Source organism: Lethenteron reissneri, unplaced genomic scaffold (assembly GCF_015708825.2).
Source record: "Lethenteron reissneri isolate LAM-NWPU_2019-01 unplaced genomic scaffold, ASM1570882v1 scaffold_79, whole genome shotgun sequence".
Taxonomy (NCBI): Eukaryota; Metazoa; Chordata; class Hyperoartia; order Petromyzontiformes; family Petromyzontidae; genus Lethenteron; species Lethenteron reissneri.
Genome location: NW_026892318.1, coordinates 39,353 through 63,857, shown reverse-complemented (window position 1 = coordinate 63,857; position 24,505 = coordinate 39,353). Strand labels below are relative to the sequence as shown.

At 45.8% G+C, this 24,505-nt stretch overlaps 1 protein-coding gene across 1 annotated transcript; it reads left to right on the top strand.

Annotated features, from left to right (window-relative positions):
* Positions 1 to 889: 889 nt before the first annotated feature.
* LOC133340131 (uncharacterized) lies at positions 890 to 19,860 on the top strand (the record flags this gene model as incomplete). Its single annotated transcript, XM_061548188.1, has 7 exons — positions 890 to 905; positions 4,491 to 4,733; positions 14,924 to 15,141; positions 17,110 to 17,195; positions 17,575 to 17,669; positions 18,847 to 19,455; positions 19,762 to 19,860. Coding segments are annotated over exons 3-7 (1,035 nt in total), but the record flags the coding sequence as incomplete, so codon positions are not given.
* Between the last annotated feature and the right edge of the window lie 4,645 nt (positions 19,861 to 24,505).

Below are 24,505 nucleotides of genomic sequence, written 5' to 3'. Positions count from 1 at the left end.
CTGTCCCATGACCTCCTCCTGCACCTAGTATGGCACAGCAGTCAACCCATGGCACCTGGTTTGTTGTGATGACATTACCGCCACGTAGTGGCGAATGGCAGCCATTGTCGTTGTGAGTTTGTGGGCTTGTGTGTGAGTAATGGTGATTGAGTGTGTGACTATCATGTCGTGTGCGTGTGAGTTGGATGGTAGGAGTGTGTTTATGAGGGTGAGTGTGTGGGTGTGTGAGTATCATGGTGAGTATGTGAGTGATGGTATGTGACAGTGTGAGTTTGATGGTAATTGTATCATGGTGAGTGCAAGCAATACTGTGAGCTTGACTTATTTCCCCCCCCCCTCCTTTTACCCACTCTTCCTCCCTCTCCCTGCCCTCCCCTCACTCTCCCCCAACCCTCTACTTCCCTCTCCTTCCCTGCCTCTATCCCTCTCGGCGTGGCCGAGTGGTTACTTCTAAAGAATTATGGAACTCTTTATCCCTCTCCTTTCTCCCGTAACTACCTCACCTGTTATACAGGAGATCGTGGGTTTGATCCCTACCCTCAAACCTGCTATATATTTCGAGTTTGCATGTCTCTCCCCGTGGTCGCTTTCAGAGTGTTTGGTTTCTATAAATGTCGACGTGATGATAGCCCACTTCGTTGACCTATCATTTGTGGCATTTTCCCTTCTGAAGAAGAGCTGTGCAGCTCGGTGGGCATTACCTGGAAAAATTTAAATAGTTTAGTTTCCTCTTTTCCTCCTCCCTTTATCCCTCTCCACACCCCCTCCCCCCCAGCACAACAACAAGAAGCAGGAGGAGGATGGTTTGTCTCCCAAGCCGAGCGCTTCCGGGTCCACCTTCATGATCCTCCCTCTGCCCCGGGGGGGGGGGGGGGGGGGGGGAGATCCCCTCGCACAGGGTTACGGTACCCCACCCACATACACACGGGGTTACGGTGCCCCTGCCACACATACGCACAGGGGTACATGCCAGGCTATGTGCACCACACAGAGACCCAAAGACTCGCACATAGATCCATAGACTCACACAGACCCATTGACTCACACAGAAACCAATTAACTCAAACAAAGACCCGTCACAACACGGACAATATACTTACACAAAGACCCATAGACTCATACAGACTCATCCACTCGTGCACCCACCCACTCAACGACTCACAGGCTTACTCGCTCACCCAATCCCTCACCTACTCACTCAGCCGCTCACTCAGAAACTCACTCAAGAACTCGCTCACCCATTTACCCACCCACTTGCTCACCCACTCGTGCATCCACTCACAGAATCACTCATAAACTCACCCACTCACACGCTCAGAAACTGACTCACAAAATAATTCACCCACTCACTCGTGCACTCACTCGCCCACTTACCCATGCGCGCACAGATTTACCCACTTACTTACTCGCTCACAGACTCCCTCTCTGATAGACTCGCTCATAAACTCACTCGCTCAGACTCAATCACTTACAGACTCGCTCAGAAGCTCTCACCCAGAAACTTATTCAGAAACTCACTCCACCACCGACCCACTTACTTTAAAACTACCTCACTTATCAGCACCCACTCACTGATCTACTTACTCATCCACTCGCTCAGCCACTCACTGACCAACTCACTCACTCACAGACTCAGTCGCTCACTCATCCACCTCGAAACTCATTCATCCACCCACCACTCAATAATTTCATCCATTCACTCATCCACTCACTCAACCACTCACTCATTCAACAACCCACTCACTCACCCACTCACTTGGAGACTCTCACCCACTCACTCACCCAGTCTATTAGCCACTCATTCAGAAACTCACTCACCTACTCACTCACCCACACAATCGATCAATCACTCATGTACTAAATCACCCACCCACACACTCACTCACCCACTTTTCCACTCACTTAAGAACCCACTCCCTCAACCACCAACTCAGAATATCACTCCTCCACTCACTCACCCATTTACTCACCCACTCGCTCACCCACTCATTCAACAACTTTCTCACTCGTGGACTCACTTGCTTATCCACTCACTCTTCTATTCACTCATCCAATCTCTCACCCACTCGCTCACCCACTCGCTCACCCACTCGCTCACCCACTCGCTCACCCACTCGCTCACCCACTCGCTCACCCACTCGCTCACCCACTCGCTCACCCACTCGCTCACCCACTCGCTCACCCACTCGCTCACCCACTCGCTCACCCACTTACTCACAGACTGACTCAGGAACCCACTCATCCAAGCATTCACTCACTGACTCACTCACCCATTCATTTAACCATTCACTCACAGACTCACTCAGACTCACTCACTCACAGACGCACAAAGAAGCTCACTAACCCACTAACCGATTCAGAAACTCAGTCAACCACCAAATCACCTACTCAAAAACTCCTTTACTCATCCGGACTCACTCACTAACCTATCTACTCATTTACTCAATCAGCCACACTTACTCACTAACTCGCTCACTCATGCACTCAGAAAATCACTCATTCACTCACTTAGAAACTCCTACAATCACTGACCCACTCGCTCAAAAACTCACTCATCTACTCTCTCGCTCACTTTCTTATTTACTCACACACTCCTTCACCAATTCACTCGTTTCCCCACTCATTCTTTCAGTCACTCACTCATTCAGCAACTCGGTCAATCATTATCTAATTCAATCACTCACCCATTCACTCGGAGACTCACTCGCTCACTCATCCTCCACTCACTCACCCACTAACCCACTCAGAAACTCACTCAGCTACTCACTCACCACTCATTCACCCACTCATCCACTCATTGAATAAATCACCTACTCGCCCACTTTCTCAACCACTCAATCAGAAACTCATTCACCTACTCACCCACACACTCACTCACCCACTTACACTCGGGAGAGGGTGGTTTTAGAGTTCAGTGTTAATCATTGGGACTCCCATAGGGTTCAGTGTTGGTCACTGGGTCTCCCATAGGGTTGAGTGTTAATAAATGGGTCTCCCATAGAGTTCAGTGTGACTCACTTGGGCTCCCATCGGGTTCAGTGTTAATCACTGGGTCTCCCATAGGGTTCAGTGTTAATCACTGAGGCTCCCATCGGGTTCAGTGTTAATCACTGAGGCTCCCATCGGGTTCAGTGTTAATCACTGGGGCACCCATAGGGTTCAATGTTAATAAATGGGGCTCCCATAGGGTTCAGTGTTAATCACTGGGCCACCTATAGGGTTCAGTGTAATCACTGGGGCTCCCATAGGGTTGAGTGTTAATCACTGGGTCTCCCATAGTGTTCAGTGTTAATCACTGGGGCTTCCATATAGTTCTGTGTTAATCACTGGGGCTCCCTTAGGGTTAATGTTAATAACTGGGACTTCCATAGGGTTCAGTGTTAATCACTGGGGATCCCATGGTGTTGAGTGTTAATCACTTGGTCTCCCATAGAGTTGAGTGTTAATCACTTATAGATTCGAAGCTTTCGTGACTGCAAGGATTCATACTTTTAGTTCTTTCGGTAAAGTCACGTAGGTAAAAAATGAAATTAAAATTTTTACCTACATGACTTTACCGAAAGTACTAAGAGTATGTTAATCACTTGGTCTCCCATAGGGTTCAGTGTTAATCACTGGGGCTCCCTTGGGGTTAATGTTACTCACTCCCATAGAGTTCGTTGTTAATTATAGATTTGAAGTTTTCGTGACTGCAAGGGTCCATATTCTTTGTTTTTTTCAGGTAAAGTCACGTAGGTTACAAAATAAAATAAAAATAAATTAAATCACGACGTTTCGGAGGCAACACAAGCTTCCGTCTTCAGGTGGCACCGTCACAGCAGTAATTTTGCTGACGGTGCCACTTGAAGACGGAAGCTTGTGTTGCCTCCGAAACGTCGTGATTTCGTTGTTAATCACTGGGGCTCCCATAGGATTCAATGTTACACACTGAGTCTCCCATAGGGTTCAGTGTTAATCGTTGGGTCTCCCAAAGGGTTCATTGTTAATCACAGACCCATAGATTCCTAAAAACCTAACCCTATAAACACCTAAGCCTCTATACCCCTAACCCTCGAAACTCCTATACTCCGAAAACTATAACCCTCAAATCCCCTTCACCCTTAACACCCTAACCTTTTAATCCCTTAACCCTTAAACCCCTCACCCTCTAAACCCTTCACCCACTAAACCCCTCACCCTCTAAACCCCTATGCCTCTAAATCCAACCCCCTAACCCTTTGAACCCCTAACTTTCTCCAATCCCATAATAAAGGTTTTTTTTTGCGGTAAGATCGTGTGAATATAAAGTGTCTTAAAACCCATCACCACACCGATACAGCCAATTAATAAAGTTTGTCACGTGAACAAAAAGTGCCAATTAGTTTCTACTTTAGCACATCGGTGTGTTGGAGACTAACCCAAATTAACCTTTATTATGAATAACCCCTCAACCCCATAACTCCCCCTGCGCCACCCCCCATGTCCCCCCTCACCCCCCTCACCCCCCCCAGCTGCTACTTCCGTTAAGGCCGGGGCAAGTGGAGGCGGCGCTGTGCATTGTGGGTGGCGAGAGGCTGATTTGGATTCCCTCTCACGGCCACCATTGGTGGTTCGCGAGCTTCTGAAGTGGCGGCTCGCTGGCTGGGCCTCCTCTACGTCGACTCAGCCAGAAGAATGTAAGAACCAAGCGCGGTGTGGACACATCAGCAGTGGCGCTGGTGGGGGGGAGACAAAGGAGTCACCTGGCCTACAAGGTGCCTCCTTTGTCTCCCTCCTCTCTCTCCCCGTGTCTCCCTCCTCTCTCTTCCCGTGTCTCACTCCTCTCTCTCCCCGTGTCTCCATCCTCTCTCCCCGTGTCTCCCTCCTCTCTCTCCCCGTGTCTCCCTCCTCTCTCTCCCCGTGTCTCCCTCCTCTCTCTCCCCGTGTCTCCCTCCTCTCTCTCCCCGTGTCTCACTCCTCTCTCTCCCCATGTCTCACTCCTCTCTCTCCCCGTGTCTCCCTCCTCTATCTCCCCGTGTCTCCCTCCTCTCTCTCCCCGTGTTTCCCTCATCTCTCTCTCCCCGTGTCTCCCTCCTCTCTCTCTCTCTCCCCGTCTCTCCCTCCTCTCTCTCCCTCCTCTCTCTCCCCGTGTCTCCCTCCTCTCTCTCCCCATGTCTCCATGTCCCCTTCTCTCTAGGTGGTGCAGGTTCAGGAGTTTACTGGCTGCACTCCGACCTTTGGCCTTGGCTGTCGCCCAAGTGGGATTGTCGCACAGCAGTCAAACCCATAGCATCAGTATCTGTCCCATGACCTCCTCCTGCACCTAGCCTGGCACAGCAGTCAACCCATGACACCTGGCTCTGTCTCGTGACCTCCTGCACATAGCCTGGCACAGCAGTCAACCCATGGCACCTGGGTTGTTGTGATATCACCATTATGTAGTGGAAAATTACGGCTGTTGTCGTTGTGAGTTTATAGGTTTGTGTGAGTAATGGTGCGTGTGTGACTTTAATGACGTGTGTGAGAGTAGGATGGTAGGGGTGTGTGAGTGTCATGGTGAGTGTGGGTGTGTGAGTATTATGGTGAGTGTGGGTGTGTGAGTATTATGGTGAGTGTGTGGGTGTGTTAGATGGCTGGCAATGTTGGTGGGTGGTGATGATGATGCAAGCCTTGTGCTCGAGAATGGCACACTGAAACTAATATCATGTAGCTACTTCTGAGTACCCTTCAAGTGCTGTCTGGTCCACATTGTAAAGGGCAGGACTTTCCCACCTGCTCTTTATTTAAGAGCAACGTTGGTCACAACAATGTTATTACTTCTTACAGCTGGAATTTATCCTAAGTACATGGAGAACCACATTGCAGCCATGTGATAGTTGATGTTGTGCAGTGAATGATGACCGGGCTGAGACCATTAACTCGCTCGACTTGAGAATCTGCTTTGATCACAGGTGACTGCCTGGATTCAATCCCAGGTACTCCGTGGTGCCAATTCAGTGCTATGACCGCAAGGTCCATGGGCCACCTCTAAACACCCCCACGTTAAAGACATAAGCAGCAACCTGTTTAGTGAGCAGCAGCATTCTTTAAATATTTTTCCAAAGCAATTGGGATTGTGGAGCAGTGGCACAGTCCTGCATTTCCTTTCTCTTTAATCCACCAAATGCAACTTGCCGCTCGATTGTGGCGCACCCATTTTTACACTTGTTTCAACTGCTGTGGCAGATGGTGGAGCAGAGGGGCAGTGGAGCAGATTGGCAGTGGAGCAGGACAGTAAAGCAGAGCGCAGTGGAGAAGTGGGGCAATAGAGCAGAGGAGCAATGGAGCAATGAGGCAGTGGAGCAAAGGAGCAGTGGGGCATTGGAGCAGTGGATCAGTGGGGCAGATGAGGGGTGGATTTGTCGTGAAGAAGGCGAATCATCTGAATATGTGCTCTGAAGAAGAACCATTTCCCAAAACGTCTCTTTTTATCTATGTCCTTGTCCCGCCGCACACACAGCCGGGACACGGCACACACGAGCCAAGGCACATTTAACCAACCCAGGCAGCACTCGCAAGCAATGCAACATTACGTTGTGTCCTCATGAGTTGATTTCACAAAGTTTATAGTAACAACAACAACAAAAATATTGATCCTAATTCTTAACCGGGTGGCCTTAAGACTTGGCACGTGCAGGTTTTGTTCATTGTCTGCACCAGACCCCTGCAGCCGTCTCTTTCTGGGTCAGCTGCCCCTTACATGTCCTGGAAACCATGGCAAGGTCATCGCATGAGGACCGCCTGGATGAAAACCAGCATGGAAGGGGCCCAGTGTGGGGCCGGCTATGCTAATGGAATAGTCCCATGTGTGTGTGTGTGATGTGAGGTGTCCTGGAAGCAGTCATTCTCCGCTGCAGTACTGGCATCTGCTGCTCAGTTTCATCCCCCAGCTGTGGTCCCAGTGGCACCGTGGGTCGTGTGGTGATAGCAGTCACGGTTGGCGCCGATCCGCGGCCACCACCCCTACTGGGCGGTGTACCTGCCTCCACAAAGTAGCATGTGGCGGAGGAGTGAGGTGAACGCTCTCGCCATGCGAGCGAGGCCCCCTCGCTTCCTCTTCTTTTCGTGCATCTCCACCTGCACCTCCTCCATCTTCTCCTCTGTCTCATCCTCCATCCCCTCTTCTCCTCCTCCACTAGCACCATCTCTTCTTCCTCCATCTTCTCCTCACCCTCCTGCACCACCATCTCCTCCACCCTCTTCTCTTCCTCCTCCACCACCACCATTGTTTCCGCTTTGTCCATCGTCTCCATCTCCTCCACCACGACCATCTGTTCATCCTTTGTTGTCTCCTTGTCCTCCATCTCCGTATTGTCTTTATCCTCTCCCTCCGTGCTCTCCTCCATTGTCGCCATCACAATCTCGTCCTCCTTTGCCTTCTCTTCCTCCGTCTCTACTTCATTCTCCATCTCCTTCACCTCTTCCTTCGTCTCCTTCTGCACAACCTCTGACTTCGCTTCAAAGGCCTGGACGAGTGGGGAGGAGGGCTGCTTTGGCTCAGATCTGTGAAGAGACAAACACGACACCGTTCCACCTTCCTGCTACGGCAGACATCGCCATCTCCCATGGTCCGTGGGTGTAATGCGTGGCGCATTAATTCAAGCTTAATACAAACAGCAATAACGACATGGCCAGTGAGTGTGCTTAGCATTGGCGCTGTCATTCTCATGGGGCAAGGCTATCCTTGAGATTGATTCAGCTGTGTCTCACACAGACTGTTGTAGTTTCACAGTAGTGAGTGGCCTTGCTGTGTCAATTTAGCTGAATCATTTGTAGTGACATTTATCTTTCTATGTGTATTCTAATTGATCCCTTGGACATAATGGCCTACGCATTTAAACTGACATCGGTGGAGATCATGAACGTCCACTGTGATGGAATGGGTGTGTATCTTTGTGGTTAATGCAGCGGCAGTAATAGCCAGGGCAGGAAAGCAAGATCTGAACTGTAAGTGGTGAGCGATGAGTGCGCGATCCTTTGGCTGCTTCAACCCATCCACGATTTTCGATAAAAGATCCGACAGTGATTTGAGGTCGACAGAGCCGCCTCCCTTGACGTCGAAGGCATCTCAGAGTGCATTGAGCGCAATGAGCCACTCACATCTCTCATCTCAACGCATTTGAAATTGGACACCCCTCCCAGTGGTCGCTGTGTCTGTGCATTACAAGGCAACTTGTCAACTGGCCTGGAAACAGGCATGAGATTGCGAAATTATCACTGTGGATGGAGGGTTAAATGGTGAAATATGGCCGCATCGTTATCTGGTCTCACCCAGAAACCAATTATGGAAAGTAAATCTGTCCACAGTATAGCGCAATGTACACGTGGGGTTTGCAGTGTCTGTATATTTTGTGAGTGCGGCAGGGCTGGAGCACCTGTGCCTCACAGCAAAAGGGACCTGGGTTTGATTTCCACGTTGGGCCACGTTATCTGTGTGGAATGTGGTGCCCCCTGTTCTAGGAAGATTCAGCAGCTTTCTCCCTGTAACTGAACCCACACAATCAATGCAAATCGCTCCATTTGGATCACAAACAGCAGAAACTTTGTTACCAACTGCGAGCAAACTTGACAGGACCCTCCTGAAAAAAGTCTTGAGACTTAGTGAGGCTCATCCTGCCTAAACAAGCATGATAATAAATGAAAATAAACACACAGGACACATGCAAGAGTGGTTTACCGTGAATCAGCGGCTCCAGCGTTTACTTTTTCTTCTTGGAAGCCCTCTTCTCCAAAGCTCGGAGCAATCGGGCCCTGCACAGGAGTGGCGGTGGTGGTGGCGGCGGAGGTGGTATTGGTGGTGGTGCTGCTGGTGGTAGCGGTCTGGAGGCAGTGTTGCTCGATCTTGGCGAGGCGCTGCTCCTCGAGGCGCTTCTGCATGAGACGTTTCTCCTCGACAAGCTTCACCTTGCCAAGGCGCCTCTCAAGATGCTTCTTCTTGAAACGCTTCAGCTCTATGAGACGCTTCACCTCAGAGGCGATTGTCTTCCTTGACCCGCCTCTCCTCTATGAGGTGCTTCTCTTCCTCCACCCGCCTCTCCTCTGAGGCGCTTCTCCATGAGGCGCTTGTCTTCCTTTGACCCGCTTAGCTTCTATGAGGCGCTTCTCCTCATCGACATACTTCACAATGGCGAGGCGCTTCACCTCAGCAAGGTACTTTACCCTGGCAAGACGCTTCTCTTCCAGATGCTTCTCCTTGAGATGCTTCACGTCGCGAAGGCGCTTTTCCTCCATGAAGCGCGTTTCCTCAAGGAGGCGCTTTTCCATGACGCGTTTCATGTCATTGAGGATCTTGTTTCTAAGGCACTTCTGCTCCGTGAGGTGCTTCAGCTTGGCGAGGCGCTTCACCTCAATGGGGCGCTTCTCTTCCATGATGCGCTCCTCCACAAAGCGCTTCTCCTTGAGATGCTCCTCCTGGAGACGCTTCACTTCTGCGAGGTACTTCACTCTGGAGAGACGCTTCTCCTCACGGAGCCGCTTCTCCTCCATGAATCGCTTCTCCATGGAGCGCTTCTCCTCAATGACGCACTTCTCCATGAGGCAGTTCTTGAGGAGATTGTCTGGAAGGCATTTCTCCTCTGGGATGTGCGTCACCCTGGCAAGGCGCTTCATCTCAATGAGGCGGTCCTCTTCCATGGTGCGTTTCTCCTTCGCAAGGTGCCTGTTCTCCTGGAGACGCTTCACCCCGCTGAAGTTCTTCACCTCCCCAATGCTCCTCTGTTCACGAAGAAAAGCACAGGACCATTCAGACATGCACACGCAGGACAAAATTCATACTCCCAGGCACACAAACATGGACGGGCACGTACACGAACAAAAATGCATACTCGCACATCTATGTACGAATGCAAACATGAACATTTACTCATGCAAACATGCTAGAACACGTGAATATACACCACCTATTGTTATAAAAAATACATGTTACATCATATATTCTCACAAGTTCCATAAACGTACTTAAGGCTGTGATAGTCTGCGACGAGTTCATGGCCATTGTTGGCAACAATCATTACGGGCAAAAAAATGTCCACAATGTTCGATTGTAAAGATCTGGAAGCCCATAATCTAGACAAATTTTACTGCAGCATCGATAGTAGGCAACTGGAATGGCAACTTCCAATCAGCTCACAGACAGAATTCATGAGATTGCATAATATCATTCTGTCTTCATTGGCAAAATAAATGGCAACTTGAAGTGCCTGCACGAGTGGGATATGGCAGCACGTGATGGTGGAGAGATGGAGTGATGGTGTCGGGAGATGGTGTTGTGATATGGAGGTGAAATTGTGGAATGTTCTGGAGAGATGGTGTCTTGTGATGGTGTTGACGCATTATGAGGCTCTATGATGGTCTATTGAGTTGGTGGTGGTGTGATGAGAAAGGTGACGTGGAGAGATGGTTTGGTGATGTTTTGGTGCAATGGTGTGGTGAAATGGTGTGCTAGTGTGGAGTGAATATGGTGTGTTTGACCCCCATATATCCCATAGCCACCTTTGGGGAGCGATGCTCGTAGCTTTGGCCTGGGAAAGGGTCCACTTCATCCATAATGTCCCCCCACGTGGTCGACTGGAGCCACGACTCCCAGTCTATGGAGAACAGAAAATGCATTCAAAGGACCAGTAATGAATTAGAGAACGAAGCACATGAAGAATCACAGAACTAATGCTGACGTCCGTCATTACCTCTTACCACACAATAGGACCGGCTATTGAGAAATATTCATCACATGGCAGTAAAACTTTACGCGTCATATTTTTGTAAGCATGTTGAGATCATCAATTTCATAAACTTGAGACCCCCATACTCTTAGGTTTTTTTCGGTAAAGTCACGCTTGCTGTATTAAGTAAATGACTTTTACTTGATACAGCAAGCGTGCTGTGACGGTTCCACCTGAAGACGGAAGCTTGTGTTGCCTCCGAAACGTGATTTTTATTTTACTTTTATTAATTTAAATTTTATTTTTTTACCTACGTGACTTTACCGAAAAAACCTAAGAGTATGAATCCTTGCAGTCACGAAAGCTTCAAATCTAGAATTGAGACCCCCATTTAAACAAATATGGCTGAAACTCAGATCTGGAACGAGACAAATTATTTTACTTTAAGGAATTTAATAGTTAAAAATTATTCTCAATTAAACAAGTAAAGGTCGATTTATCATTCTTCATTGACATCCTTATCGATTGAAGCTATTCATCCTGAAGTGAAAGCCATCAAACACAGGAACAACGAAAGTGAAATCCACGTACATCCTGAAACCGATCATCTGCAGTAGTTTTTATTAAACAATGAGGAAAATTATTTTGTTTTTGAGCAAAGTTATGATCACAGGGTAATCTGCAGAGCGAGGAGTCGAGCGTCTATCCTCAGTGAAATCCCTCTCGAAATGGTCTTGAGGTCTGATTTTAAGCCCCTTATAATTCCCCTCTAGCATACAAATCCTTTGTTCTCGACTTGGCCTATCATGGACTTTGCATTCAAATGTTAATTTTTACATTTACAATCCGCATATATAGCAACATAGCTTAGCTAATCTTGCCATTATAATTTAACCTTAATACATATACATATCTCACTGAATAATTGTATGCTTCCGTTTAAATAAAGATTTTCATCTCCATGCATAATTCCGTGCTTTGTGTTAATTTGCTAATATTCACCCGACAATGTCCTCTAAAATGATGCAAGTTTTGAGGATTTAACATCGAAGTATCAAAATGGTGATGTCCAGTTGGATTTGGACTAAGAGGTGCAAATGTATGCCGTACTGACTTTGTTTTATAAAAAAAATATTTAAGTACTTGTGTTGATGAGCGCGTCAGAACAATCAAGGTGATTTGTTTAATTTAATCCACGAAAATTATTACGATTGCTGTCATACACTTTTAATGAAAATCGAAATGGTATCGCTTGTAAGCGTGTGTATATACACTGCTGTGTATGTACACTTGTCTTTGACTCGTGTGTGTACAGGTGTTTGTTGGAAGCATTGTACATATAACGAACGCTCAGATAACTTTAAGAAATAAAAATTGTAGTCATCTGCAAAAAAATTAACGTTAATATTGCTATGCATACACAATCGCGTGTGTATGTACACTGCATTGTATGTCTGTATGTACACCTTTGTATATGCACACTCGTGTGTGGTTGCACACTGCTGTATATATATAGTGGTGCTTGGATGCACACTCGTGTGTGCATGTCTACTCGTCCGTGTTTTTTTAAGGAAAGATATGGTAGCAATAACGTACGATCAGTCATCTTTAAAAACAAATCAGGTTTTTATTAATCTGCAAAGATATTTTTTATTAATCTGCAAAGATATTTACGTTAAAACTCGTATCGAAATCTTTATTAATATTCGTTTGGTCAAACAGTTAAGGAACGAGACAAATTATTTTATTTTCAGGAATATAATAGTTTAAAATCTTCTCAAAATAAAACACGCAAATGTGGATATATCGTTCCCCATTGACATCCTTATCGAAGGCATCAAACACAGGAACAACGAACCTGAAATCCACGTACATCCTGAAATCTATAATCTGCAGTAGTTTTTATTAAACAATTAAAATAAAGTTATGATCACAGTTATTCTCCAACTTTAGCTCAACAAGACCACTTAGCCACGAGAGTAAATTCAGGAATTGGACCACCTCACAACCACTGCGCTTCACACCACATCAACAAGTAATCCGATAGGACTACAAGGCACCACTTTAACGTGACGAAGTCTAGAATGAACTTCAACACGCAAGTAGCTGTGAGACGATCACAACACATGGCACCTTCTACCATAAACACCACACATTAAATAGTACCGATGATACAACCACCAGACAAGCATCGCATCTATCGAAATATAAAATTGTTGTCATCCTGAAATAAGTGAACACTTTTAGAACTTTAAAGGAAGACTTTTTTTCCGAACACATTATAGAGCATTCACAACATCACTCTAGCTTGGAGCACTGGAAATCACGCAAATAATAACTTGTACCTCATTGATTGATCTAACAGAGACACAAACATGCACATTACAGGACTTAAAAAGTTAACAGAAGTACTCAATACATTGACTCTCCAGCCATCATCATCATCACCAACCATCAAAATCACTATCCATCACCATTATAAACACCCATTATCATCAACCACCTATCAACACCATGACCCATCATCACCACCCCTCATCACCACAGATTATCATCGTAACCCATCATCATCAGCACCGATCGTCATCTTTACCCATCAGCACAACCCATCATCATCAGCAACAACCATTATAATCACCATCCATCACATTCATCACCATCATGAACCATCGTCACCCATCATCACCACCTACCCATTATTATCACCACCCATCATAAATTAACACGTAAACAGCTACAAACATAGATATGTAAACTGACACAAACATAACAGACACACAAATAAACAATCTCTCTAACGACTTAATAATAACAAAGTCAATATTACCCGTGCCAGGCTAGGTGCACACAGACAAATCCATTGCACAATAATTTACATGTAACTCAAATTCACACTTAGTACTACCACCTCGCTCACTTAAACATAACTACATAGATTAAGAAAACCATGAATTTAATAGTAAATAAACCAATAAGATTGTGTTTATACGCTTGCAATTTAATGAATGAAATACAAGTTCATAATTCAAATTATACAAAAATTAACCCGTAAAAACAAAGTTTTTCACTATAAATCCTTTATATGCGTGTTTAATGGGCCACAACCCAGCCCACATTGGTCTTTGAAACGGGCGGCGAGAGTCCTCTCGTCATCTGGCTTGAGATGGCTGCCACCTATGGGTCAGATGATTGCCTGCCACCATTAAGCAATTGGTAATTAAATATACTTTTTTTTACCTAAAAAGTGTAAAATTTTGGAAAGAAAATTTCACGAATATAAAATGTCACACACAACGAGTCTGTGTGCAAAATGTCAGCTCGATTGTATCACGGGAAGTGGGTTAAAAAATCGACCGAAAGATTTGCACGGTCGTAAGCGCGCAAGCAAGCAAGCAAGTGAACTTTTAATATGAAGCCTGAGGCCGAGGTGTATGGCAGGCCTAACGGCCAGGCCTCCCCTCTGTCCTCTTCGCAGGAATGGCGACATCAAAGAGCACAAAGCAAGGGGGCAAATGTTTAATTTCTGTAGCGTAATTTAGACTAATTAGAGACTACAAACACTATGTACACGATGTACACACAGCTACACAACGCGCACACACACTCGCCACACTTTCTCGACAAAACACGAACTGCACTCTCTCACTCACTCTGCCACTCACTCTGCCACACTCTCTCTTTCTCATTAACTCACTGTCTCTCACTAACTCACTGTCTCTCACTCACTCACTGTCTCACTAACTCACTGTCTCACTAACTCACTGTCTCATTCTATCACACTCACTGACTCACTCTGCCACACTCAAGCTCTAACGCACTCAATCTCACACCCACTTATTCACTCACACCCACTCACTCAATCTCTCACCCACTCAATCTCTCACCCACTCACTCAATCTCTCACCCACTCACCCATTCACCTACCCATGCACTCACCCACTCACCCACCCACTCACCCACTCACCCACCCACTCACCCACTCACTCACCCACTCACTCAATCTCTCACCCACTCACTCCGTCTCTCACCCAATCGCTAATCGCTCACCCACTCACCCATTCACTCACCCACCCACTCACCCATTCACTCAATCACTCACCCACTCACTCAATCTCTCACCCACTCACCCATTCACTCAATCACTCACCCACTCACCCACTCACCCATTCACTCAATCACTCACCCACTCACCCACTCACTCAATCTCTCACCCACTCACTCACTCAATCACTCACCCACTCACCCATTCACTCACCCTCGCTGTGTAGACCACGGAGTCTGAAGTCGAACCCAGGACCTGCTGTTTCCGGTCCCGCGCACAACCAGCACTGCACCACGTGATGCGCCAGCCGGGCTCGTGGGGGGCGGAGCCTCGCGCTAGTGACGTCACCTCTGTTACGTCACAGCCACGCCTCCACCCACAGTGGAGAGGAATGCACACGAGGGAGCAGCAGAAGAAGCCTTTTGAGAGCGAATCCTCAACGAGGTGAGCGACCCTGTTGACGATGAATGTGGTTTCTTTTTATTTTACATTTTGACCACAAGCTTCATTATTTTTTATGTTTATATGTAGATTTTCTGCAATCAAATTAGAACTGTTAAATAGGTTACTTGGCATGCCCTGAAATGTTGCTGTTACTGTCGTTGTTTAGACCCCAGGCGAGTCAGAATTTAAGACGAGCATAACTAACCCGTTTAAATATCATAGAATATGAATAACATATCTACAATTTGAATCTTTCGTGACTGCAAGGATTCATACTCTTAGGTTTTTTCGGTAAAGTCACATAGGTGATTTATCATATTATTATTATGTTATTATTTTATTTCTATTATTAATTATATTCTTGGTTCTTTCGGTAAAGTCACGTAGAAGGGAAGTAATAAAATAATAAAAATAAAACATAATAAAATAAAATAATTCTCACGACGTTTCGGCTACAACGCAAGCAGCCGTCTTCAGGTGAAGAATGAGACAATGCCAAGTTATTGCCAAGTTATTGTCTCATTCTTCACCTGAAGACGGCTGCTTGCGTTGTAGCCGAAACGCCTTGAGATTTATTTTATTTTATTATGTTTTATTTTTATTATTTTATTACTTCCCTTCTACGTGACTTTACCGAAAGAACCAAGAAGATGAATCCCTGCAGTCACGAAAGCTTTAAATCGAAAATTAATTATATTATTATTTTATTATTATTTATTTTTACCTACGTGACTTTACCAAACAAACCTAAGAGTACAATTATTATGTTCTGATTGCTGGTACAATTGTGTCCTACATTATATGTACTGAATTTTATTCAACATTTTGGGAGGAGTCTGCCTTTAAGTTCAGACCCTAGCCACTGCCATAGTTGCCTCCAATCTGTGATGTCACAGCCACATGGGTGGTACCTCTGACATCAAGTGACCTACGACGTCATGCTCGGGTTATAACAAATTATTTAGGTATGGTCATATGACCCTAATGACCTACAAGGCATATGGGTCTTTAATCAAGCAGTCGATTAATACAAATGGACTGTACATGAACATGCATGTCTAGATTAGAGGTGAAATATAATTGTTAAGTCTGGTGATTATGTTTAATGAAATAGGCAGTTGGAATAAACATGTTCGTGTGGGTGGATGAGTGAGTGATCGGGCGCACACATGAGTGGGCAAACAAGCGAGTGAGTGGGCTTTTAAAGCAACAGTCACGATAGTCTTCTTGGTTCTTTCGGTAAAGTTACGTAGAAGGGAAATAATGAAAATAAAACATAATAAAATACAATTCTCACAACGTTTCGGCCACAACGCAAGCAGCCGTCCTCAGGTGAAGAACAGGGCTGTCGAAAATGTAGATATGGGATTAGTCACTACTTGTGAAATGCGTAGGAGGTGGGGGGTGGGGGGTATCAAAGTCATATTATGCCCGTGCATTATGTAGGATTAGCAGCAACAACAAAAAAGTCCCGATAGTGTTTTAGATTTAAAGCTTTCGTGACTGCAAGGATTCATACTCTTAGGTTTTTTTCGGTAAAGTGACGTAGGAAAAAATAAATAATAAACATAATATAAATTATAATAGAAATAAAATATGAAATCACGACGTTTCGGAGGCAACACAAGCTTCCTTCATCAGGTGTAAAAAAGCACAGCAAAATAACTACAGTAATTACAGTTATTAACTACAGTTATTTTGCTGTGCCTTTACACCTGATGAAGGAAGCTTGTATTGCCTCCAAAACGTCGTGATTTATTCTTTTATTTCTATTATTATTTATAGAATTTTTATTATTTATTTTTATTATTTATCTATTTTTACCTACCTGACTTTACCGAAAAAAAACCTAAGAGTATAGTCACGATAGTGATTGGATTGGTACAATGAGTGGTCAAATATGTATTAATTAAGAGGATGAGTGATTCAAAAGTTTGCTAAATCTGAGCATTGTTCCAACCTCCCCAGGCCATCCAACTTCAAACAAAATCTACTCCTTCCCAACAACATGGACAGACAAATCACGTGGGCTGAGATCTTGGATGACTATGAGGGTAAGTCCCAGATACCTGCATCACATGGATTATATGCGGAGGAGGAGGCTCCTTGATAAATTAGTTTTCGTAGACATGGCTTGGTGGTAATGGGAAGACGTAATGATCGAGTGTGGCAAATAGGATGGGTTTAGATTTGAGTTTCTGCCATCTTCGTTCATACTCGGTTCTCAAGCTTAGGTAATTTACGGTCTCAAAATGCCGACAAAAACATGACTTGTAAAGTTTGAATGCCGTGTGATGACTATTTCTCAATAGCAGGTCCTGTTGTGTGGTAAGAGGTAATTACTGGGATCTCAAAAGTAGTTCTGTGAAATTCAATGTACTTCGTTCTCTAATTCATTACTCGTCCTTGGAATGCATTTTCTTTTCTTCATAGCCCGGGAGTCGGCGTGCCAGTCGACCACGTGGGGGGACGTTATGGATAAGGTGGACCCTTTCCCAGGCCAAAGTTACAAGAATCGCTCACCAAAGGTGTGTATGGGTTCTAGATTTGAAGCTTTCGTGACTGCAAGGATTCATTACTCTTAGTTATTTCGGTAAAGTCACGTAGGTATAAAATGAAATTAAAATAAATAAAAATAAAATAATAAAAATCACGACGTTTCGGAGGCAACACAAGTCTCCGTCCCAGGTGGGACCGTCACAGCTGAATTTGCTGTATAAAGTGAGGCAGGGATTCCAAGATGCAAGTTCTTAAATACAAGTTAAGGAGGGAGGAGGGGGGAGGAGCTTATCAGAATGTGGTAGCCAATGAATGGAACGTATTGGGGGAGGGGGCGGGGCTAGAAGAGAGCACGATGTGTATGGGGTCTGTAGGGTTAAAACACACGACATTGTCTCGAAAACTAGCACACCATGTCACCTCACCAGCACACCAACATATCACGACACCAAGTCTCCCCATCACTTTTCTCATCACACTACACGACCATCAATTCAATACACCATATTAGAGCCTCATCGTGCCTCTATACCATCACAATACACCATCTCTCGAGAACATTCCATTACTTCTCCTCTCCATATCACAACACCATGTCCCGACACCATCACCGCATCTCTTCACCATCCCAGTCATGCAGGCACTTGAAGTGGCCATTACCAATGAAGACAGAATGATATCAGGCAGTCACATGAATTATGTCTGTGAGTTGATTGCAAGTTGCCATTCCAGTTCCCCACTATGGGCGCTGCAGTGAAGTTTGTCCAGAGTATGGGCTTCCAGATATTTATATTGGGACATTCTGTGAAATCTATTGCCAGTGATGATTATTGCCAACATTTGCTATGAAACCGTCACAATCGAGAAAAGTCTTGAGTGCATGCATGGGGTTTGTGAGGATATATGAGGATGTGACATGTATTTTGATTCTATAGGAGTTGGGATATTTAGGAGTTAGTATTACACGTACAATGTAATACAAGTATTGATGGATAAGGCATTCTGTTAACAGTAGGTGATAGTGTATATTCAAGTGTGTACTAAGCAAGTTTGAGTGACTGAATGTGGGTGGCTGCATCTGTATATACATGTGTATGTTTTTTTGTTTGGGTTTATGTGCACGTCCACGTTTTCGTGCCTGTGGGTATGAATGTTTGCTTGCATGTGCATGTCTGAATGTTCCTTTGCTTATCTTTGCTTGATCAGAGGATAATTGGAGAGTTGAAGGACGTCAGCGGGGTGAAGCATCTCCAGGAAAAGAACCTTGGCAAAGAAAGATGCACCATGGAAGAGGAGCGCCTCTTTGAGGTGCAGCGCATTGCCAGGGCGAAGTGCCGCACAGAGGAGAAGTACTTCCGAGATTATCTCCTCAAGAAGCGCCTCATTAAAGTGAAGTACTTCATTGATGAGAAGCATCATCGCGAGATGAAGTGTGTTGAGGAGAAGAGTCTGGAGGAGGAGGAGAAGTGTCTCGACAACGTGAAACACGTCGAGGAGGAGAAGCGCCTTGAGCAGGAGCAGCGCCTCGCCAGCATTGCTACCATCACCACCACCGCTACGGCCGGCACCTTCACCCCCACCCCTGCCACCGCCAACGCCACCACGGCCACCACCGCCACCACGGCCACCACCGCCACCACGGCCACAACCGCCACCACTGCCACAAAACCCGCCGCCACCACTGCCACCACCGCCACCACCGCCACCACTGACACCGACGCCGTTGCCGCTACTGCCACAAAACCGGCCGCCACCTCTGCCATTGCCACCGCCACCACCGTCACGACCGCCAACACTGCCGCCACTGCCACCACCGTCACCACCACCACCACTGCCGCCACTGCCACCGCCACCACCTCCACCACCACCGCCACCACCGCCACCACCACTGCCACGACGGCCACCACCTCCATCTCCGCCACCACCGCCGCCGCCGCCATCACCACCATCGTCACGACCGCCGCCACCACCGCCACCCCTGCCGCCGCCACCGCCGCCACCGCCATCACCGCCACCACCACCACTGCCACCGCTGCCGCCGCCACTGCATTCACCACCATCACCGCCACCACCGCCACCACGTCTACCGCCACCGCATCCACCTCTGCCACTCCTGTGCAGGGCCCGATTGCTCCAAGCTTTGGAGAAGAGTGCTTCCAAGCAGAGAAGATGGAGAAGAAGACAGAGGTGGAACAGGAACACGAAGAGGAGAAGGTGGAGGTGGTGGAGGACGAGGAGGTTGAGGAGGAACAGGAGGAGAGAATGGAGAACACAGACAAGGGAGAGAAGATGGTGGTGGAGGATGAAGAGGAGATGGAGGACGAGACAAAGCAGGAGGTGGAGGAGGTGCAGGTGGTGGAGGTGGTGATGCAAGGAAAGAAGAGGAAGCGAGGGGGCCTTGCTCGCGTGGCGAGAGCGATCACCTCACTCCTCCGCCGCAAGCTGCTTTGTGGTGGCATGTCCACCACACAATAGGGGTGGTTGTTGTGGTCGTGGATCGCTGCCAACCATGACCACTATCACCAGACTATCCACCCACCCCGTGACACATGCCACCCACTCACCCACACACCCCGTGATACTCGTCACACACACACCACATGGTTCGCCGGAGAGACGGTGCCACTGGGACCACAGCTGTGGAAGGAATCTGAGCAGCAGATGCCAGGACTACAGTGGAGAACGACTGCTATCAAGACACCTCACACAACAAACACACACGGGACTAGCCAAAAAACATAGCCGTCCCCATCCTGGGCCCCTTCCATGCTGGTTTTCATCCAGGCAGTCCTCATGGGGTGACCTTGCCATGGTTTCCAGGACATGGAAGGGGCAGCTGACCCAGGACGAGAGAGCTAGAGGGGTCTTGTACAGACAATTGACGAAACCTGCCACGTGGCAAGCCCCAGAGCCACTCCTGTAAAGAATAAGATTCAATACCATTGTTGTTGCTGGTACTATATAAACTTTGTGAAATAAACCCATGATGACACAACATAACGTTGAATTGCTTGCAAGTGCTGTCTGTGTTGGGTAAATGTGCCTTGGCTCGGATGTGAGGTGTCCCAGCTGTGTGTGTGGCAGTACAAGTGTAATGAGTGACTTCCACGACACGTCACATAGAGGGTACTTCTTTATTTCTCACAGTGGGCACAATACAGGCCAACACTGGTTCTTACTCTCACTGAATAGAACTCTCGGCAATAACACCTCTACTGGCTGCACGCAGAGTCGATCACTCAGCGTGGTCCCCTCGCCCTCACTCGTCTCGCCGCTGGCTGGCGGCATGATGATGACGGCGATGTAATCATTCAGGAGATCTTCCACGTGGCCGGACAACGGAGAGAGATTTTGGTGAACAGCGACACAGCCAGGACCCAGGACCCCACACGAGCCCCGAGCTCCGGTTCCACTCCCCATTATATTCCCCCAGGTGTGCCTAAGCCCCGCCTCCAGCCACGCCCTTTCGTGGAACCTTCGAGCAGATTCCCCGAGCATTTCGGCTAACCCCACCTGTTTGCTTTGCCCCAGATACGCCTCCTTCACTGATTGGCTGTTACTTCTGTGCCTGTACCCGTCAATGCCTTCCCAGGACAGCAGGTGTCACTTTGTCATGTCAACAGGTGTAACCCTGTCATTACACAAGGACAAACATATGAGAGACGTTACTCCTACTTAAAGAACAGGTGGGAGGGTCCTGCTTTTTACTATGTGGACCAGAGGGCACTTGAAGTGTACTCAGAATTAGTTCTGTGATATCAGCTTCAGTGGGCCATTCTCTAACACAAGGCTTGCAATGGTCTGCTAGAGACACGAATGGATAATTGGTTCCATGGCAGGATGGCGACATCCCAACACGGGTTAAAATGTTGTGAAAATTTGAACATGCGGGTTTATGAATCAAATACGTTGCAGTTATATTACCACTGAAGTGGCTTTTCGGCATGGAGGTAGGGTAGATGTGAAGTTTAATAACAATGTGTACCCCGTCCTTTTTAACGACAAAGTAAAGATTCAGAGTGAATGTACATCCACTATCGTTACTATCCACATACAAATATAAAACACACACATTGCATGGAATTGTCCAAGTGTCTGACGAAGTCATTACGAACAACGTGAGATCGTAAAATCTGGGGGGAGCATTAAGGATCTCAGCGTTGATAGATCAGTGTCTCTCACACAGACACTCACCCAGAAGCATGTCGATACACACACAGAGACCAAAAAAACCGATACGCTGTCTTTCTGACAGACCTGTTCTTCACCTGAGGACGGCTGCTTGCGTTGTGGCCGAAACGTCGTGAGAATAATTTTATTATGTTTTATTTTTATTATTTTAATATTTCCATTCTACGTGACGACTTTACCGAAAGAACCAATAAGATGAATCCCTGCAGTCAAGAAAGATTTGGATCGAAATTTAACCCATATAGCCTTCAAGAGACTTTTGGGGCAAGTGCTGTTAGAAAGCACAAATCCTTTGTTCACGGCTTGGCCTATCAAGGATTTTGCGTTCAATTGTAATTTTTTTTACATTTACAATCCGTATATCAATCAACATAGCTTATCTAATCTGGCCATTGTAATTAAATCTTAATATGTATGTGCATCCCACTGCATAATTGTACGTTTCCGTATGAATAAAGATGTACATCTCCATGCATAAGTCCGTGCTTCCTGTGAATTTGCTAATATTCACCCGACAATGTCCTCTAAGCTGCAGCAAGTTTAGAGGATTAAACAACGACATACAGTCTGAAGAATCAAAATGATGTTGTCCAGTTTAATTTGGACTAAGAGGTGCAAATTTATACTCTACTGACTTTGTTTTATAAATACATTTAGAGACACTCATGATGAGTGGGGTGCTTCTAGGAAACGAGTTTGTTTTGTTATAATTTTAGTCAAAAACTTTGAACAATCATCCGAATGGTTTAGCCTATAAGCGTGGTATATAATAAAGTTACGCAAAAAAAACAATCGTCACCTTTTGGTCTGTAACATACGACCTTCGGTGTGTATATACACCAGTGTGTTTGTGTTCAATATTTTGCACGTGTTTAATATTTTGGACGGGTTTTTAAGGTAATTGCATTGAATATTGAGGGGTTACCAGCCACTCGCACCCGTCCAGAGACCTCGTGGGCCGCTGTGGTGGCTACGAGCCTTCCCTCTGGGAAACTGCTCACATCTACCACAGCGTTACCGTCCGAGACCGTCAATGAAGGAAGGGGTTTGTTTTTGCAAAACTTTACTCGTGGCAGGGGTTTGGCAAAAAACAGGGAGTGCCTCCTTTTGAGGAACAAAAACGAATGAAGGGGGCGTGGGAGCGTGGCGTAAGGTGTGGAAAGCTGCAAGTCACAGGTATCATTCAAATTGGGGCAATTACACCAGCACAGAAATGGTGGGGTCGTTTGGAATGATGTTGCATTAATGAAATATGAATTTCTCGACTTTGTATTTCATGATCTTTAAATACATTTTTTGTTTTTAGAATTTACAATCTGCATATTTAGCAAGAGAGCTTCGCTAATCTTGCCATTGAGCTTAAGCCTGAATACATATATTCATCTCACCGCATAATTTGCATTCATTTGCTAATATTCACCCTGCAATATGCTGCAAAATGCTGCCAGTTCAAATGCGTTACCAGGGAAATGCAGACTGAAGGTGCAAGTTTATACTTTGTTTTATAAATTTATTGAAGTACTTTTGTTGATTTGAGCGCGTCAGAACAATCAAGGTGATTTGTTTAATTTAATCCACGCAAATTATTACGATTGCTGTCATACACTTTTAATGATAATCGACATGGTATTGCCTGTAAGCGTGTGTGTATTTACACTGCTGTGTAAGTACACTTGACTTTGACTCGTGTGTGTACGTGTTTGTTGTAAGCATTGGACAGTTAACGGACGCTCAGATAACTTTAAAAAATCCGATTTTTATTAATCTGCAAAAAAAATATTGACGTTAATATTGCTGTGCATGCACACTCGCGTGTGTGTAGAGGTAGTGTAGTGGTTAGCGCACAGCTCAATTCTAGCTCACGTTAAATTCATGCTCACGGTCAACACCAGCGACGATTATCTGAACAGTATGTAATTTAATGTTGGGTTTGTCGATGGCAGCATATAGAACGGGGTAGACCCGTGTGATGTAAGGGAAAAAAGTTTAGCTGGAAGCATACTATATTTTTTGCGACAGAGAATTGTAATGTATTAATTACTGTTAGTAGCTCAGCTTATTGGAGAATATATTTAGTATACTGATAATACTATGTAGTTTATACTTTAGTTTTTTACGTGGTTGTTTAGTTACTGCAGCTACATACTATTAACATTCCTTCCCTTTATTAATGATACCACTATCCCCTCCCTTTGATGCTGCTAATCCTGCATAAATGCACGGGCATAATATGACTTTGAAACCCCCCGCCCACCTCCTACGCATTTCACAAGTAGTACTAATCACATATCTGCATATGCTAAATTCCTCTTGATATGCAAATTATTTTGTCAAGGCGCTCTTCCCCTTACAACCCAGCTTAAATATACGCTCCAAACGTGGTGGTGTTTCATTCAGACGCTGTCTCCCCGACAGACCTGGTCTTCACCTGAGGACGGCTGTGTGCGTTGTGGCCGAAACGTCGTGAGAATTATTTTATTATGTTTATTATTTCCCTTATACGTGACTTTACCGAAAGAACCAAGAAGATGATTAATCGATGTTTACGTGTTTGATTTGAGAATATTTTATAACTGTTGCATTCCTGAAAGTGATATAAATTTCCTAGTTTGTTAACCGTTTGACCAAGCGAATTGATAAAAACATTTAATGCGAGTTTTACTGTTAATATTCT